The 19,343-nt window shown below is 40.3% G+C and overlaps 4 protein-coding genes across 4 annotated transcripts in view; all 4 read left to right on the plus strand.

Moving 5' to 3' along the window:
• The window catches only part of LOC130402360 (odorant receptor 131-2-like), a 2,475-nt gene extending 488 nt beyond the window's left edge, over positions 1 to 1,987 (plus strand). Inside the window, exon 3 of the mRNA XM_056606510.1 lies at positions 1,190 to 1,987. Within this exon, the coding sequence (XP_056462485.1) occupies positions 1,190 to 1,987 (798 nt within the window). The remainder of the gene's footprint in view (positions 1 to 1,189) is intronic.
• A 1,388-nt stretch (positions 1,988 to 3,375) lies between these two features.
• On the plus strand, positions 3,376 to 6,767 carry LOC130402361 (odorant receptor 131-2-like). Its single transcript, XM_056606511.1, has 3 exons — positions 3,376 to 3,458; positions 4,575 to 4,752; positions 5,970 to 6,767. The coding sequence occupies exons 1-3, from the start codon at positions 3,376 to 3,378 to the stop codon at positions 6,765 to 6,767; spliced, it is 1,059 nt and encodes a 352-aa protein (XP_056462486.1).
• Positions 6,768 to 9,416: 2,649 nt separating this feature from the next.
• On the plus strand, positions 9,417 to 15,255 carry LOC130402363 (odorant receptor 131-2-like). Its single transcript, XM_056606512.1, has 3 exons — positions 9,417 to 9,518; positions 10,555 to 11,301; positions 15,244 to 15,255. Exons 2-3 carry the CDS (start codon positions 10,564 to 10,566, stop codon positions 15,253 to 15,255), a joined length of 750 nt encoding a protein of 249 aa, XP_056462487.1. The 5' UTR covers positions 9,417 to 9,518; positions 10,555 to 10,563.
• A 397-nt stretch (positions 15,256 to 15,652) lies between these two features.
• LOC130402364 (odorant receptor 131-2-like) lies at positions 15,653 to 17,547 on the plus strand. Its single transcript, XM_056606513.1, has 2 exons — positions 15,653 to 15,763; positions 16,747 to 17,547. The coding sequence occupies exon 2, from the start codon at positions 16,786 to 16,788 to the stop codon at positions 17,545 to 17,547; it is 762 nt and encodes a 253-aa protein (XP_056462488.1). The 5' UTR covers positions 15,653 to 15,763; positions 16,747 to 16,785.
• The last annotated feature ends 1,796 nt before the right edge of the window (positions 17,548 to 19,343 follow it).

The raw sequence follows: 19,343 nt of genomic DNA on the forward strand, positions 1-19,343 counted from the left end.
GTCATAAAGGATAGGTAGACAACGTAGAGGTTGGACACGGAAAACAGCAGCAGGTCATTGAGGTGTGGGTAGGGGCTAGATAGTGAATATGGAGCAGGGCCATTTAGGAGCAGGTTAAGCTTAAAACGCCTTGCCTAAGGAGGCTAACAGGGAGGTTAAGGAAAGCACAGCACAGTGTAGCATTGATATTGCTCCAGAAATCGTTTTTTAGATTACAGATGTTATAGTTTGGGCCTTTGGAATTATATGCTATAAAGTGTGGAGGGGCGGTTGATGGAAAGATTGCTTTTCGTGGTGGCCCTTTTCAGTTTCCTTAACACAGTATATTGACACATGCTTAACGTGACCTTTAGGTTGTATTTATGCAATGTCTATGCTCTTGCTATGAAGGAATATTGCAACATTTTGTGTGTGTGTGTGTGTGTGTGTGTGTGTGTGTGTGTGTGTGTGTGTGTGTGTGTGTGTGTGTGTGTGTGTGTGTGTGTGTGTGTGTGTGTGTGTGTGTGTGTGTGTGTGTGTGTGTGTGTGTGTGTGGGTGTGGGTGCGTGTATGTGTGTGCTTGGCCTGTCATTCTGATTCTGTTTGTCCGTAGAGACTGAGTCATATATTTAATATTAGAAATGTTGTCCTTTATCCAAAGCAGCTAAAAGTGAATAAAGATATAGTAGATTAAGGTGATGTAGCTAAGATTGATAAGTTGTAAAGAGAGGCGGCAGGAAAGAGCACAAGATTTTGAAACAAAAAAAAAACACAAATCATCCCCTCGCTCTACTTTGCTCCATCCCTAGGTTTCTCTGCCATTGAGAAGGGTCACTTTTCATGCAACTGTTTTTGATAGGAAAGATGGATTCCCTGAACCATGCAGGGAAGAGCTTCCCGGATGGATGAGAATTGAACTGGGAGCGCTCTTAAATATGTATTGGGTCATGCAGACAAAGGCCGTCAACTTGAACAGATATTGTAATGGCACATTACACTCACTGGTAGCTGGTGAATGATTTTGGCATCTCTTTAAACTCAAACTCATATAATAGTTCTTACATGTAGGTGTGAAGATGTGAAGAAGGGCTGTATGAATTCGCAACCTTTTAAGGTGCAGGGAGGGAGGGAGACGGTCGACTTTGATGATTTAACAATGTTTCTGCTTGGAGTGGAATACCCTAACCATTACTACCTCTTTCTCCTGCAGCTCTTTAGGGTGGACCCTCGATACATCCTCTTCATCCACCTGGTTCTCAACGATATCATCCAGCTGTCGTTGTCTGGGCTTCTGATCGTTATCTGGTACATCTTCAACACCATCAACGTTTCTTTCTGCTGCCTCCTGCTGGTCATCGCCATCTGCACTACCCTCAACACCCCTCTCAACCTGGCCTGTATGGCAGTGGAGTGCTATGTAGCTGTGTGCTTCCCTATGCGTTACCTACAGATTTGCACTGTGAAGAGAACCTACATCCTGATAGGTTTGATTTGGGGGGCGAGTGCCATCTCCATCCTACCCGACATCTTCCTGCTCGTGATAGTGGAGCCTCCAAGCTTCTTTCATAGCAGGGTGTTCTGCACCCGAAACACAGTCTTCAGGAGCAGCATCCAGAAGAGGAACACCTCCCACATCATCTGTCTAGTTGTGGTCTGGCTAACCTTGTTCTTCACCTATTTCAATGTTCTGTTCGCGGCCAAGGCGGCCAACGCAGATGTGAAGAAGGCGAGGAACACTCTGCTTCTGCATGGCTTCCAGCTCCTGCTCTGCATGATGACTTACATAATGCCCCTACTTCAGGCAGCCCTGCTGTACCTTTTCCCCCAGCATATCTACGAAAGTATGTTCGCCTTATATGTCTTCATTCAGGTCATGCCACGCTTCCTAAGCCCCATTGTTTATGGACTAAGAGATAAGAAGTTCCGGAACTATCTCAGTAGATATTTGATGTGTGAAGTCATCATAAAAACCAAACCAAACCATCACAATCACAAAGCAGGATTCTAAATAATAAAAGAAACAAGCAAAATATTACCTTTGTTGTATTCCAGATGTTCCAGATACAATTTTTTTTGTATAGCTTATTTCTTACACCAAGCAGTTCAATGTGCTTTACAGAGAAAAAGACAACAGTATCATTCATAGTGAAGAAGTACATGCAAGCAATATAATGAAAGACCTTCAATGAAATCACACATATACTAGAAAAAATAAAGGGAGAAAAAGATGTTGCTGAATGAACATGTCGTGTATATATATATATTTTTTATATATATTGTATATAGTTTGGTCCAATGCCATTTAGTGCTTTAAAAACAAGAAGTAGAGCTTTAAATTCAATTCTATAAATAACAGGAAGCCAGTGTAAGGACCTTAGGATAGGGGTGATGTGCTCATTCCTTTTAGTCCTAGTTATCACCCTAGCAGCAGCGTTTTGTATAGCTTGTAGTTGCTTAATAGTTATTAAAGAGGGATACAAAGAGGGCACACAACATCACCAAGGACACTACACACCCCCAGCACACATTGTACACAATGCTACCATCTGGCAGACGCTACAGGAGCATGAAAGCCAGAACAACCAGACCTAAAAACAGTTTTTATCCATAGACCATCAGGCTGCTGAATGACTCTCTCAAACACTGATGACACTCTGTATTTGCACTATATTAAATACTGTGAACTGTATTTATTTTCAACTGTGAGCTTCATTTACACGATGTACTTATCTACTAATAATATTCAATATCCAATGTATATATTCAAACTTCTATATTTCAATGTCTTCCAGGGCCTTCTGCTGTATGCAAACATTGCACATGCTAAACAGCACCTTATATTTAACGTTTTTTTTTTAACTAAATTCTGCTTGTTGTACCGATTTTCTTAGTAGTTTAGTTATTTATCTACTTTATTTTAAGCATATTTTGTATCAATAACTGATTTTCTAAAATATTGTGAAAATGGCAAAGACCTAGTAGTATCCTGGGAGTAATGTGTGTGTGATGTTTTTCATAATCATGCACTAGAATTATATGTGGGTATGCAGTGAATGGTTGGTTGGGATTGTGGTGGGCCTTAGCTGTATCATTTTACAAAAAAGGGTACAATACTTAAACATGAATGAAAAATATTTAAGGTTTAACCCTAACCCTATAGCTAACATACATTGCATTAATGTAATTAACGTTAATTATTTGACCCTTAAAAATAAGTTTACATTTATTGTAAACTTGCCGATTATTCAAAGAAACTCGTTTGGAATCTCATTTAAATTGTTGTTGAATTTGTTTCCCTATGGTCACAGGATTATCCTACAGATGGATGGTTCATCGAACGGTAACTTCACAGTGGTCTTATACCGGGATACGTGGTCTGGCGTTACCAAGAATGTCATGGCTGCGGCTCTTTGCATCTCCATCAACTACAATGACCTCATGGTGCACACCTTCCACAGGAACCATGCCAGTTTGTTCAGGTTCCTCTGGTTTCTGATTATTTCTGATCAACGAATGGAAATGTCTTTTCAAACATCAATTTTTTGTTAAAATATTGTAACTCTTATCATAATAATATTATAATTAACAATTTTTTATAACATACATTTTCCACCACATTTTAGTGATTATTGGAAGTTGATTTAAATAATATATTATGGAATTGCTAAATGGAAAAAGGAAACATTTTAACACATTCTGAGATTGATGGAATGACTTTTATACAGGGGTTTTACTGTTTGCATAATAGTTATAAATGCTATTAATATATTTTGACAGTGGTCGTAATAGTATTTATTAAAATGTATTATATATGTATATATATATATATATATATAAATATTTATATATATAAATAAATAAATATATATATATATATATATATATATATATGACATATATATACATATATATATGTCAGTGTATATATATACACTGACACGCACACACACACACACACACACACACACACACACACACACACACACACACACACACACACACACACACACATACAGACGCACACACACACACACACACACACACACACACACACACACACACACACACACACACACACACACACACACACACGCACACGCACACACACTCACACACACCACACACACACACACACACACACACACACACACACACACACACACACACACACACACACGCACACGCACACACACTCAAACACACCACACACACACACACACACACACACACACACACACACACACACACACACACACACACACACACACACACACACACACACACACGTCTTACAAGCCCCTAGGACTTTAACAGGTTCAATATAAACGATTGTATTCTGCGAACAGTATTGGCAAGGGTCAGTATTGGCAAGACATCTAGCAGAGATGGACGAGTATGGTTTTATATTTAAAAGATGTTTACTAAATTTACTAATCTGAACTGTATTAGTATTACCCTCATAGTATGTACCAGAAGTAATACTAGAATGTAGTCTTAACTTTTATTAAATAATTTATTTAAAAAAAGTAAAAGCCAATCAATTTAATGTGATATTAACATTATAATAAATGTTACTACTGAATCTGTTCTTCCAGGTATCGGGTAAGAGACCTCAGAACACTGAATGTGTCGTTTGTCGGGAGAAATTCCTCAGCTCTCCTTATTACAGAAACGTTTACCACAGTCGTAGCCAAGAACGTCATTGTCGTGGCGCTCTGCATCTCCATCAACTACATCAACGGCACCCTGGTCCATACCTTCACCAAACATCAGGTACCTTGCTCACAATAGCCTGACACAGTGATTACAGAGAAGGGTCATAAAGGATAGGTAGACAACGTAGAGGTTGGACACGGAAAACAGCAGCAGGTCATTGAGGTGTGGGTAGGGGCTAGATAGTGAATATGGAGCAGGGCCATTTAGGAGCAGGTAATGCTTAAAACGCCTTGCCTAAGGAGGCTAACAGGGAGGTTAAGGACAGCACAGCACAGTGTAGCATTGATATTGCTCCAGAAATCGTTTTTTAGATTACAGATTTTATTGTTAGGGCCTTTGGAATTATATGCTATAAAGTGTGGAGGGGCGGTTGATGGAAAGATTGCTATTCTTGGTGGCCCTTTTCAGTTTCCTTAACACAGTATATTGACACATGCTTAACGTGACCTTTAGGTTGTGTTTATGCAATGTCTATGCTCTTGCTATAAAGGAATATTGCAACCTTTTGTGTGTGTGTGTGTGTGTGTGTGTGTGTGTGTGTGTGTGTGTGTGTGTGTGTGTGTGTGTGTGTGTGTGTGTGTGTGTGTGTGTGTGTGTGTGTGTGTGTGTGTGTGTGTGTGTGTGTGTGTGTGTGTGTGTGTGTGTGCTTGGCCTGTCATTCTGATTCTGTTTGTCAGTAGACTGAGTCATATATTTAATATTAGAAATGTTGTCTTTTATCCAAAGCAGCTAAAAGTGAATAAAGATATAGTAGATTAAGGTGATGTAGCTAAGATTGATAAATTGTAAAGAGAGGCGGCAGGAAAGAGTACAAGATTTTGAAACTAAAAAAACACAAATCATCCCCTCGCTCTACTTTGCTCCATCCCTAGGTTTCTCTGCCATTGAGAAGGGTCACTTTTCATGCAACTGTTTTTGATAGGAAAGATGGATTCCCTGAACCATGCAGGGAAGAGCTTCCCGGATGGATGAGAATTGAACTGGGAGCGCTCTAAAATATGTATTGGGTCATGCAGACACGCGCCGTCAACTTGAACAGATATTGTGATGGCACATTACACTCACTGGTAGCTGGTGAATGATTTTGGCATCTCTTTAAACTCAAACTCATATAATAGTTCTTACATGTAGGTGTGAAGATGTGAAGAAGGGCTGTATGAATCCTACATCCTTTTAAGGTGCAGGGAGGGAGGGAGACGGTCGACATTGATGATTTAACAATGTTTCTGCTTGGAGTGGAATACCCTAACCATTACTACCTCTTTCTCCTGCAGCTCTTTAGGGTGAACCCTCGATACATCCTCTTCATCCACCTGGTTCTCAACGATATGATCCAGCTGTCGATTTCTGGGCTTCTGGTCGTTATCTGGTACACCTTCTACACCATCAACGTTTCTTTCTGCTGCCTCCTGCTGGTCATCTCCATCTGCACTACCCTGAACACCCCTCTCAACCTGGCCTGTATGGCAGTGGAGTGCTATGTAGCTGTGTGCTTCCCTATGCGTTACCTACAGATTTGCACTGTGAAGAGAACCTACATCCTGATAGGTTTGATTTGGGGGGCGAGTGCCATCTCCATCCTACCCGACATCTTCCTGCTCATGATAGTGGAGCCTCCAAGCTTCTTTCATGCCAGGGTTATCTGCATCCGGGACATGGTCTTCAGGAGCAGCATCCAGAAGAGGAACACCTCCCACATCATCTGTCTAGTTGTGGTCTGGCTAACCTTGTTCTTCACCTATTTCAATGTTCTGTTCGCGGCCAAGGCGGCCAACGCAGATGTGAAGAAGGCGAGGAACACTCTGCTTCTGCATGGCTTCCAGCTCCTGCTCTGCATGATGACTTACATAATGCCCCTACTTCAGGCAGCCCTGCTGTACCTTTTCCCCAAGCATATCTACGAAAGTATGTTCGCCTTATATGTCTTCATTCAGGTCATGCCACGCTTCCTAAGCCCCATTGTTTATGGCGTAAGAGATAAGAAGTTCCGGAACTATCTCAGTAGATATTTGATGTGTGAAGTCATCATAAAAACCAAACCAAACCATCACAATCACAAAGCAGGATTCTAAATAATAAAAGAATCAAGCAAAATATAACCTTTGTTTTTCCAGATGTTCCAGATAATTTTTTTTTTGCATAGCACATTTCTTACACCAAGCAGTTCAATGTGCTTTACAGAGAAAAAGACAACAGTATCATTCATAGTGAAGAAGTACATGCAAGCAATATAATGAAAGACCTTCAATGAAATCACACATATACTAGAAAAAATAAAGGGAGAAAAAGATGTTGCTGTATGAACATGTCGTGTATATATATATATTTTTTATATATATTGTATATAGTTTGGTCCAATGCCCTTTAGTGCTTTAAAAACAAGAAGTAGGGCTTTAAATTCAATTCTATAAATAACAGGAAGCCAGTGTAAGGACCTTAGGATAGGGTGATGTGCTCACTCCTTTTAGTCCTAGTTAGCACCCTAGTGGCAGCGTTTTGTATAGCTTGTAGTTGCTTTATAGTTATTTGGGGAATCCAAGTTAAAAGGGCATTACCGTAGTCTATCCTGCTTGAAATAACAGCGATAATACGTTATTCTAGGTCACACTCATAATAAGGTTCCCCAATTTTGCAATGTTCTTCAGGTAGTGATCAATCAAAACAAAATGGGAGACAAGACCAAGTCACACTTTGATTTACAGTTTTTTCTTATCGTTTTAGGCAATTTACCTAAACCATGTTCACATTCCCTAAACACTTCACACAGTGAGCATACCAGTAGACCATGTGAACCAAACTGTGGTTACTTGCCCCTATAGGAAGATACAAATGCTGGCAATGACGCCTTCTTCCAAATTTCATGGATACCTGCCCCAGTCAATGTTCACTACCGGCAAAACGCTGTGGAACTACAGCATATTTTACCAATGTTTAGATACTCTGTTCAAAACAGTGAACTTTCTGTTCAAAACCTAAGAGTAATTTAGATCACTGTAGATGGAAAGATGCTGCATTTGGACAGACACATGAAGTTACATGTTTGAATAAGAAAAAATATTTAGTTTATAGTTTATTTATTTTATTTTACAGTAATTAAGATTTCTTTCCCCCTGTGCACCATAGTTCTTGGTGAATTGGCATGGAATTACTTTTTTTACGTAAAAGCAGCACTACATACAATGATCTGTACAAAACACAGAGGATAAGTTTTGCAATGCAAAACACCTGGTGGTCATTTCAGCTAAAGACCTACTCAGCTAAAGACCTACTCAGGTGTTTTACATGTAATTTGTATTACAAAAACTGAAAATTGTTATTCTCAGTTTCTCATAAAACACTTACAGTATTTACTGTATTTACAATTACAGTACATTTACCACACTCAATTGTGACATCTTTTGTGGGAGGTAAACCGACATATGAACACTGTCAGCAGATACTTGGCTTGGATTGTCATACTGTAATATTACAAACTTTATTACTGTAGTCCAAAGAAGTGTTTGTCTGTGTTTTTTCTCTTTTTTTCAATGCAACACTACAGGAAATCTATGCCAAACTGGAGGACACAGCAACATTTTATATATGCAATTGGCAATGCTTCAAGATGTTAGTGTTTTTTAGGTCATAGTGTTCTGAGAGGAAACATGTGTTAAGTTATGGCAGCATTGTTTGTGGTGTGGTTGTTGTAGTGCATTTTGCACCAAAGGTTAACAGATATGCAGAGGTGTGTGTCTCTAAAGCCCACTGTGTTAAGTGATAGGGAAAAGTGACCATAGTATGGGTACATGACCGAAAACGATAGGAAAAAACTGTAATGTTGATAGACTAATATTTAAAGAAGTGGTCCTTATAATTGAAGGCACTGATGTTTGAATTATGTTGTCAAATGCTACTGATCTATGCATTCGTTTGTTGAAGTTGTGTTTAACGACGCATATTTATGTTCCATTAAATGCTGGAAGCTATCCATTTGAACTTATTATAATATTGTGTTAATACAAATTACTATAGATTTACTTGAACAGAGAAAAACATAATACATTATGACACACACACAATCTCTATCCATCACTCACATGCAATCTTTATCTATTATCACACACACACACGCACGCACGCACGCAGGCACGCAGGCACGCAGGCACGCACGCACGCACGCACGCACGCACGCACGCACGCACACACACACACACACACACACACACACACACACACACACACACACACACACACACACACACACACACACACACACACACACACACACACACACACACACACACACACACACACAACTAAGCCCCTAGACTCTATATGGGCTATATAAACCATGTCACTATGTGATTTATCCTCACATTCTCCTCACTTCAACATGACATTATGTCTCATTGATAAAGCTGATGGTTTAAATAATACTCTTTGCTTACTATTTTATTAGCACTGGCATCAGCCAGTCTATGCGCCAAGCAGAGATGAATGTGTATGGTTTGATATTTACTAGATATTTACCTGCAATTACTATCTGAAATGTGTTTTTACTATTATATTATTTTATACTCTAGTATTTACTCTAGGTCAACCTCTTCTAACCTTCATTTTTTATTTAAAACATTTTTTCTTTATTCTGAAATTGTTCTTCCAGCTATCGGTTAACAGACCTCAACACCCTGAATGAGTCGTTGGTGATGGGTAACTCCTCCTCAGCTGTACTCTTAAGGGATACGTTAACTACTGCCGTCGCCAAGAATGTCATCGTCGTAGCCCTCTGCATCTCCATCAACTACATCAACGGCACCCTGGTCCATACCTTCTCCAAACACGAGGTACCAGGCCCTCCACACCCTTGGAGAGTGAAAACAGCATAGGTAATTAAGGAGCATGTAAGGTTAAGACATCTCGAGGAAGACTGGAAACACCCTGAATCAAAACAAGACACCTTTTCTGGGAGGCAAACACCCTAGTCACTAAACTAGTCTACATTATCTCATAACTTGGCTGCATTTGATTTAGAATTGTCTCATTTACACGGCTATGTGCAAATCACTGCTCTAGTCTGCTTGAATTTTGATATTGGCATTTCTAAGTTCATCCTTATTTCTGTATGAGCAGTAGTGAGCTTTGGAGATTTTATATGAGAAGGCAATGAAAAAATCTTAAAATTGAAATTTTCCTCAGTATCTACAGATTTGTGTTTCACCATACTTTTTGTGAGCGTTTTTTTGTTATATCCTTGCTCATGCTTATTGTACCAGACTTGTGAGTGATTGAAAACAATTATTATATTCTTAGTGTGTGTGTGTGTGTGTGTGTGTGTGTGTGTGTGTGTGTGTGTGTGTGTGTGTGTGTGTGTGTGTGTGTGTGTGTGTGTGTGTGTGTGTGTGTGTGTGTGTGTGTGTGTGTGTGTGTGCATGCGTGCGTGCGTGCGTGCGTGCGTGCGTGTGTGCGTGGGTAGGGGTGGTTGCATCACCTGCTTAGCTCCATTATCGTGTTGATGAGACTGGGCATGTTCTGCTGGATGGAGAAGTTCCATTTCATGAGTTTGTTGTACCAGTAATTCTGCTGGTACTAACAGTAAACAAAGATATAGCTCATTACGGAGCATGTAGAGAATCTTTCCTTTAGTTACTACTTGGCACTGTGTTCCATACATGAGGAACAAGTGTGGGATTTGGCTGAGCTTGACGTCTTCAATGCAATAAGTGTGATCTTATTTAAATTTGAAAAATATAATAACAGGGTTCTGCCCACAGAATGTCAACATTCATATCAGAATTCATTTTTGTTTTTAGTTCTTTGCATTCAATTACACTTGCAGTGTGTGACAGCCTGTTTACAATTCACTAACTCTATCTCCTGCAGGTCTTTAGGATGAACCCTCGATACAACCTCTTCATCCACCTGGTTCTCAACGACATGATCCAGCTGTCGTTGTCTGGGCTTCTGCACGTAATCAGCTACATGTTCTACACCATCAACGTTTCTTTCTGCTGCCTCCTGCTGGTCATCTCCATCTGCACTACCCTCAACACCCCTCTCAACCTGGCCTGTATGGCAGTGGAGTGCTATGTAGCTGTGTGCTTCCCTATGCGTTACCTACAGATTTGCACTGTGAAGAGAACCTACATCCTGATAGGTTTGATTTGGGGGGCAAGTGCCATCTCCATCCTACCCGACATCTTCCTGCTCGTGATCATGAAGCCTCCAAGCTTCTTTCATAGCAGGGTGTTCTGCACCCGGGACATGGTCTTCAGAGGGGGCATCCAGAAGAGGAACACCTCCCACATCATCTGTCTAGTTGTGGTCTGGCTAACCTTGTTCTTCACCTATTTCAATGTTCTGTTCGCGGCCAAGACGGCCAACGCAGATGTGAAGAAGGCGAGGAACACTCTGCTTCTGCATGGCTTCCAGCTCCTGCTCTGCATGATGAATTACATAGTGCCCATGTCTGAGACGGCCCTATTTTACCTTTTCCCCCAGCAAAAACTTGCCGTTGTCTTCACCTTCTACGTCTTTGTTCAGATCATGCCACGTTTCCTAAGCCCCATCATTTATGGAGTAAGAGATAAAACGTTCCGGAATTATCTCAAGAGATACCTGATGTGTAAAGTAAGCACAAACAAACAAAACGTCATAGCAATCACATAGTCAGCTTCTAAATAACAAAACAACTAATGAGTCTTTTATCCAGAAATATATTGTGAAATTCAACATTGTATTTGTTACAATAATGTTTCACTAATCAAACACCTTTTATCTGTATGGTTATGTTTTAAACAAGATCATTCGTACATCCGTGCAAATGCATTAAACAATTACAAAAAAACAGCTTCTGTTTAAATGAATGGCACAACAACAACCATCTCAGCCTGTTTAAACTTAGGGGAGGTTAACAAGAGCTCTTGGCTTCATGTGCAAAGGCACACATTGTTTAAGATTTGTACCACATCAATGGTTTTTCACGATCTCCGAGAATGGATGTAGACGTAGGCCGTGGTTTCTCATGATTAATATTAGAAATGTGTCACATGCATCTGCGCAACCTTGCTTTATATTGGTAAACTGAGAAACCCAGATGTGGGTATCTGGTTCTAGTGGGACACGCTAGTCATGTGCCCCCTATCAGCTGACCCCAAAAGCGGTGCGATCAAAACTGACACTGACAGTTGGTCAATTTAAGGGCATCCATCTAAAACACATACTATGCAAAGTTAAGTAGGATGAGCAGAATTTCATCCACCTCGCTTCTGCTTTGTATCTCATCTAAGCTAAACAATGGGTTGAGATATCTGATTGACCCCATGGGGGATTTTATAGTACTACCTGCTTCCAAATGTTGGTACACTGTTTGTATTTTGTATCTGACATTTGTATGACATGGAAGAACAGCAAAAGAGTGAAACCATACCGCCAAATTAAATTGTATAACAATTTCATGTAATTAATCGTTAAATCGATGACATGAGTGATTCCTGACAAAGCTATGTTTGGTGTTTTTACAGTTGCCTAGATCTCTCGTACTGTTTACGTCTGTTTACAGTAAATGGAGAAAACGTCTTTGTGAGGTAGTCTGCCTTCCGATTTGTTTAAAATAATATATATAAATACTTTTTGCTGTTCTGAGATTAAATAATTTCAAATAGTCCTCAAAACAAACCACATGTGTGATCCACACAAACTACAGTACCACTCTGCAGGGATTCAGACGTTTTGCTATGGGCAGTGAAATGCTGGCCCAGACAGATAATACTAATTTAAATCACATTTCTGACCTGTTCCTATAGGTATAATTATAGGACTAATCTGAAGGTTCAAATTATTAAATTCATCAAGAAAGCATGAACTGGTATATATTTGTATGGTTTTTAACAATGTAAATAAGTAAATGAAAACTTTTTCATATGTTTTATATTTTGATACAACGATCTGGAGGGTAAATAAAGTAAATTCTGGTACAGTATGAAAGCTGTTTGAGGACAAACTGTAATACTTTATTATGGTAACACTTTTCAATGCTGAATACTGGTGAAATACTACAGCTGTTTCAGGACAACACTTAGTTGTTATTGTACTGTTATTTTGCTTACTGGTGTCACCACAGGGATTTCTCTGCTCTGTAATGTATAAAAGGTGTCTTACTGCTAGGTGACTGTCTTCTCAGGCCACAGGTGAGTGGGGGAGAGGTAAACCTCTCTTTACCTTGCGGTAAAGTAGAGGTATATTCTGTTTACTTTCTCTGCGTGCTGTGTGAACATTTTTTAATATTTATTCCATACACATAACTGTGTATCATTTGAATTTTTGGGGGGTTGTAAAGTGTATCCTAAAAAATTACCTTTCCAAATACTACTACCTCTCATGATGATAATAATAATTATGCATTATAATAATAATAATAATTAAAATATAGTATACAAGTTATATATATAATATAAATACTTAAGCCATCATGGGGAATGGATTAACCTAGCGACTGTTAGTGCTTTGCACTGGTTGTATGAACATCCTTACTGTGCCAACAGTATGATATATGATATATTGTTTCACCGTCTCCTGACAAATGTACTTATTGTAAATCGCTTTGGATAGGTTCTGACTTTGTAATTTAATTAATGAATCTAAAAACGATATTCTGCAAATTATTTGGATCAGTGATTTTAATCCTGTGGGTCGTGATCGATGAGTGAGTCCCAAGGGCATTTAGAGTTGGTATAGGAGCTTATGCCAAACCTTAATCTTTAGAACAAAGCCCATTTTTTAACTAATGTTTCGATATTCATTTGTGTTTCAATGTCATACTATTTCATTGAGCTAGCCCAAATTCCTGAAGCCTTTCGTTCGTTCTATTTTTAAAAGTAGGCCTACATGAACGCATTGTTGATTCATGCAATACTGGTCTAATGTTTTTTGGGTGAAGATTATTGAATTATGACTGATGACACCGATGATGACTAATGACACATGTGGGTCCTGAGGCAAGACCAGATGAAAACCACTTGATTCCATATATTTATTTAGATAAATTGTTATTTATTAATCCAGAGATATGTAATAGTGAGTTTAAACAATTTAATATTAAACCAGAATAAAAAACTCAATGTAGGGGTCATCAGAAATATAGGATTTAGAGATGATTTGAAAGCAAAAAAGGTTTGTGATCCATCATTGCCCATAACTTAATTGGTAAATTAGAACAACACAACATAATTACAGAAGAGCATGTAGAAGATATGTAATGAAGGTTGAGAGGGACGGATATGATGGAGCTTGGTAGCTCTTCTCATCCTCCAGGTACAACATGAAAAGAGACTTGAGTGTGAGATCCATGCAGTGGAGGTTACAGATTAAGGGACTGGGTTAGGGAGTATAAGGTTGGAGTAGGGACAGATATGGCTGATATGGCTGAGGGCAGACCCATAGACCATCAGGATCGTGGTTTTAACGTGATGCTGGCAGCTTCAGAGAGCCAGTGAGGTAGGATGTAGAGTGGGGTGACATTATCTCGCTTTGGTTGGTTGAACGCTACAAGGATTGGAGTAATTATTATTATTATTCATTATTATTATAATCATTTTTTGTTTTTTATTCACTGTTAATGGGGTTGTGGGGTGAATGATTACTTGGTACGGGAAGGCTCTTCTCTTTGCAATGTAACTATTCTCCGGCTCTCTCTGTCTATCCGTCTCTCTCCATCTCCCTCTTGATTCAGTTTAGATATAATTCTGATGTAACAGTTTTGTTAGAAAATCAAGTAAAATACCGTTGTAGATGCAGAGCAGGATAAAAGAGCTATCATTTTTATATTTGCTTATTCGAAAAAGATAATTAAAATCAAGTCAATCCCTGAATCTTCTGTCTATCTCTCAATCCATCTGTCAATCTCTCTTTTTCTCTCTTTCTCTCTCTCTCTCTCTTCAGCAGTCAACACATATTGAGCTTTCAGCCTTTGCCAGCATTGCCAATGATTTCCTATGCATTGAAGCCAAACCTAACATAATCTTCGCCAGACAAATTGCAAACTGCAATTAGTCTGAAACTTCTGTTTGTTTTAGATCTGGTGGGCATCAGCAAGGGCAGACCAGAATGCCCCTGGAAGCCATTGGAAAGGCCTAGAACCAAACATAGCCACGAAATGGGTGATGCATCGTTGGGCAACGAAAAAACTTAATTGAAACAAAAGCTTTAAAGGCAGTTGTTTTTTCTTCTTTTAGTGAAAATATACTGTCCAGTTTGTTATATACTATCTCGATAGCGTACTAATAAGCCCAACTCAGAATCCAGCACTTTGCTGAAAGCTCATCAAGTGTTATTTCGGTTTCAGACTAAACTTTGTTGGCAAGATAAAACATCAAAAACTTTTAGTTTTGCCATGGCCGACATTAATTGTCGGTAATGTTCCCTCTACAACTCTCTCAATATGTCTTTCTATACCTCTCTCTCCTTCTTATTCTCTCTAAATGTCTCTCTACCTATCTCTTGCTCTGTCTCTCCCTCTCACTTTATGTCTCTTTCCCCCTCTCACTCTCATGTTCTCCCCTGTCTCTCTCCAAGGTGCTGTTTTGAAGGATGAACTCTTCATTCGGGCTTGGAGACAACATTACTTCCGTGCAGGTCTGATTATACTGTCCTTTGACCACTCCTCTCTTTAATAGCTTTTGTAATAATAAAAAATCTGTGGTGCAACATCCTGCATGCGTGCGTTCGTACTGTTTTTCGACCGACTGTCATGCCTTGGTGTCTTTGATGTCCTTTGTCTGCACCTTTCCTGGCCTATTGCCCTCCCCTGCCATGTCTTTAAAGGAGATATTTTCAATTGAATATCGAAAAAACTACACAGAAATAGCCTCTCTCTCTTACGGAGAACGAGAGAGGCAGAGAGGAAATCATTAATATTAATTCATATGATCATATTAATATGATTCATATGTGCCCTTGTTTCCTCTCCCCTCAGTGGATTTTGGTAAGGGACACCCTGACTTCTGCCGTTGTGAAGAACCTTGTGGTGGTTCTGGTTTGGCTTTTGCTGAGCTACATCAACGGCAGTGTGGTGGCCACCTTCTTCAGACACCAGGTATACACAGGCCCACACACACACACACACACACACACACACACACACACACACACACACACACACACACACACACACACACACACACACACACACACACACACACACACACTCACACACTCACACACTCACACACTCACACACTCACACACTCACACACACACAAACACTGAACTTAACCATTTGGCTTGACTAAAAACGTATCTTTAACCTCGCTTTGCACTGCAGCACTCACTGGATTTTCTTGCAGGAAAAGCATTTTCTAGCTTCATTTGCTGCCTCCCGCTCGCGCATCCAAAATCAAACTAACATCCTGTTGTCCGGCGCGAGTGATGTTGAGACCAGGAAGTGTACAGTAGATGATTATACCAGGAAGTCTACAGATATGTCCCATGCGCGCGCAAGCGCGCGCACGGGACATATCTGTAAGCCATATCTAGAAGCCCATAAGGCGAAGCCTAGACGGCGTAGCCTACATGAAATAGAACGGTATGTTTAGACCAGAAAGTTGACAAAAAATATGATGTTTGGATCAGGATGCCTACAGATATGTGATGTTTTGACCAGCAGGTTTACAGATAGATGATGTTTAGGCCATTAAGTCTACAGATATGTCATGTATAGACCAGGAGGAAGTCTACAGATACGGGATGCGTAGACCAAGAGGTCTATCGATACGTGACGATTAGACCAGGAAGTCTGCAGATACGTGACGTTTAGACCAGGGAGTCTGCAGATACGTGACGTTTAGACCAGGAAGTCTGCAGATACGTGACGTTTAGACCAGGAAGTCTGCAGATACGTGACGTTTGGACCAGGAAGTCTGCAGATACGTGACGTTTAGACCAGGAAGTCTGCAGATACGTGACGTTTAGACCAGGAAGTTTACAAACATGCGATGTGACGACCAGGAAGTCTGCAGACACGTGATGCTCAGACCAGGGGCTCTCGACAGACACATGATGTTTCCCCCCCCTCCTCAGGTGTTCTACCAAGACCCCCGCTACATCCTCTTCATCCACATGGTGATCAACGATGCGGTGCAGCTGACCGTCACCGTCATGCTCTTCATCCTCAGCTACGTATACTACAGGATCAACGTCTCCTTCTGCTGCTTCTTCATCCTGCTGGCCGTCTTCACCACCCGCAACACGCCCGTCAACCTCGCCAGCATGGCCATCGAGCGATACATCGCCATCTGTGACCCGCTGCGCCACGCCCAGGTCTGCACGGTGCGGAAGACCTACTTCCTCATCGGGCTGATCTGGCTCATATCCGTGGTGCCCGACATCACCGACCTCTTCGTCACCCTGGCCAACGAGCCACTGAGCTTCTTCCACGAGTCGGTGTTCTGCCTGCGGCAGAACATCTTCAAGGACCCCGTGCTGGCGTACAAGCGGCAGGCCTTCGACGGGCTGTACTTCTCCTGCGTGTTCCTCACGCTGGTGTACACCTACCTCAGGATCCTGTTTGCCGCCCGGGCCCACTCCACCGAGAAGACGTCGGCCCGGCGAGCCCGGAACACCATCTTGCTGCACGGCTCGCAGCTGGCCATGTGCATGCTGTCCTACGTCTCACCCAGCGTGGAGATCATCCTGCACCTCATCTTCCCCGGCCGCATCCTGGAGATCCGATTCGCCAACTACCTCGTCGTCTACATGCTGCCGCGGTTCCTCAGCCCCATCATCTATGGCGTGCGGGACAAGAAGTTCAGGAGTCACCTCAGGAAGTACTTTGTCGGGGGTTGCAGGATCGGATTGCAGAAAGGGAATGGGACTTTGTGAGGATTTCGTAAAAATGTTCCAATTTCGATTCAGGGGATCAAGTAACATTGGTAGAAATAAATATTGTTTGTAAATAGTGTAAAAAAATCATAATATTGATAGGAACACCAAATTCATTGTTGCTGAATACATGTGCTCTTCACTGTCTGTTATAAAAAAACACACAGCTCAGCCATTATAACAGACATTCACATGTACACACACACACACACACACACACACACACACACACACACACACACACACACACACACAGCACACACACACACACACACGCAAACGCACACGCACACACACTCAAACGCATACACCACAGACATACACACACAAACAGAACAGAACAACTCAGAGTTCAACATAGTGTCATACACGCACTGTTAATATTTATATTTGGAGCAATAAAGAATACCATATTTATTCATGATTCTTTCTATTGTTTTTTCGGAACATTAACTTAATGTTTATGATTGTATTGCCTCTTGTACAGGTTACTTTGTGGCTGAATTCTAAATCATCAAAAATGTTCAAAATTCTATAGTTAAGAAGATCAGTATACTGGAGCCAGATTAACCCAAGTTGGTTTTTCAAACATATAATGACCCCTAGAGGTGATAACTATTCACCTCTAGGGTAATAATTGTTTATTCTTTCAAAGGGGTCTTTCATTCTTTTTTTAAATGTTGTCCCCAAAACAAAAAATATCTGAGATGAACTCAACCCTTCTTTTTTATTATTGTTTTTAGTTATCTTTCCTACAACCATCCTCTTGAATATAACCCTTTCTGGACAATTTGGGCCCGTAAAGCACTTTTAACCTTTAACTTCAACCGTAGGGTTGACATTATTGATTATTGTCAGGTTGACAATAATCTAAATGTAACTGTGATCAAGAGATAAACTCCACTAAACTCCACTATGTATCTGTGGTCATGTCCTTTCATAATAACTGGTTCAAGACCTTTAGAAATAAAATGTATTGGACTCCCAAATCTGTTTCTTATATTTCTCTACCAAACTAGATTAATTTCAGCTTCTTACAGTCCCCAACCTCACAACCAATAATGTACATACACACACAGCCACATACACACTCACACACACACACACGCACGCACGCACGCACGCACGCACGCACGCACGCACGCACGCGCACACACACACACACACACACATACACACATACACACATACACACATACACACACACACACACACACACATACACACATACACACACACACACACACACACACACACACACATACATCAATTGAAGTCTAACATATACAACCATACGTCCTGACGTGCTTAAAAGAGACATGAGCCAGGGGTTGGTGTCTCAGTCAGTGTAAGCCCATCTCCAGGTAAGACTTCCCTTGGTCTTTCATCATGAATACAGCCTGCATTCATTCACTGCTTTGGTTAAAGTAGTCTATCATAAATTGTATTTGTAATCAGATACGCCTTGATGGGTCCTCATTTTAAGGTTCATTGTCTAACCCTGCCTGTTCCCATGTCTTATAGCTAGTCATTATGTCTTATTTTTTTGTTATTTCAGCTTTGGTGTTACTTGTGCAGATTAATTTTGCAAGACATATTTTTATAAGAAAGAAGTTTCAGAGGGTTGTTGTTGCTCTATATTGTCACATAATAATATTGTAACATTTGAATATTGTAATATAATAATATTTAAACATGTATATTGACATGTATATATGTCCTATATTAATATTGTAAGATAACACTATTTGACCATTTATATTGTGCCAGATTAATATTGTAACATAACAATACAG

Source organism: Gadus chalcogrammus, chromosome 13, assembly GCF_026213295.1.
Source record: "Gadus chalcogrammus isolate NIFS_2021 chromosome 13, NIFS_Gcha_1.0, whole genome shotgun sequence".
NCBI classification, from domain to species: Eukaryota; Metazoa; Chordata; class Actinopteri; order Gadiformes; family Gadidae; genus Gadus; species Gadus chalcogrammus.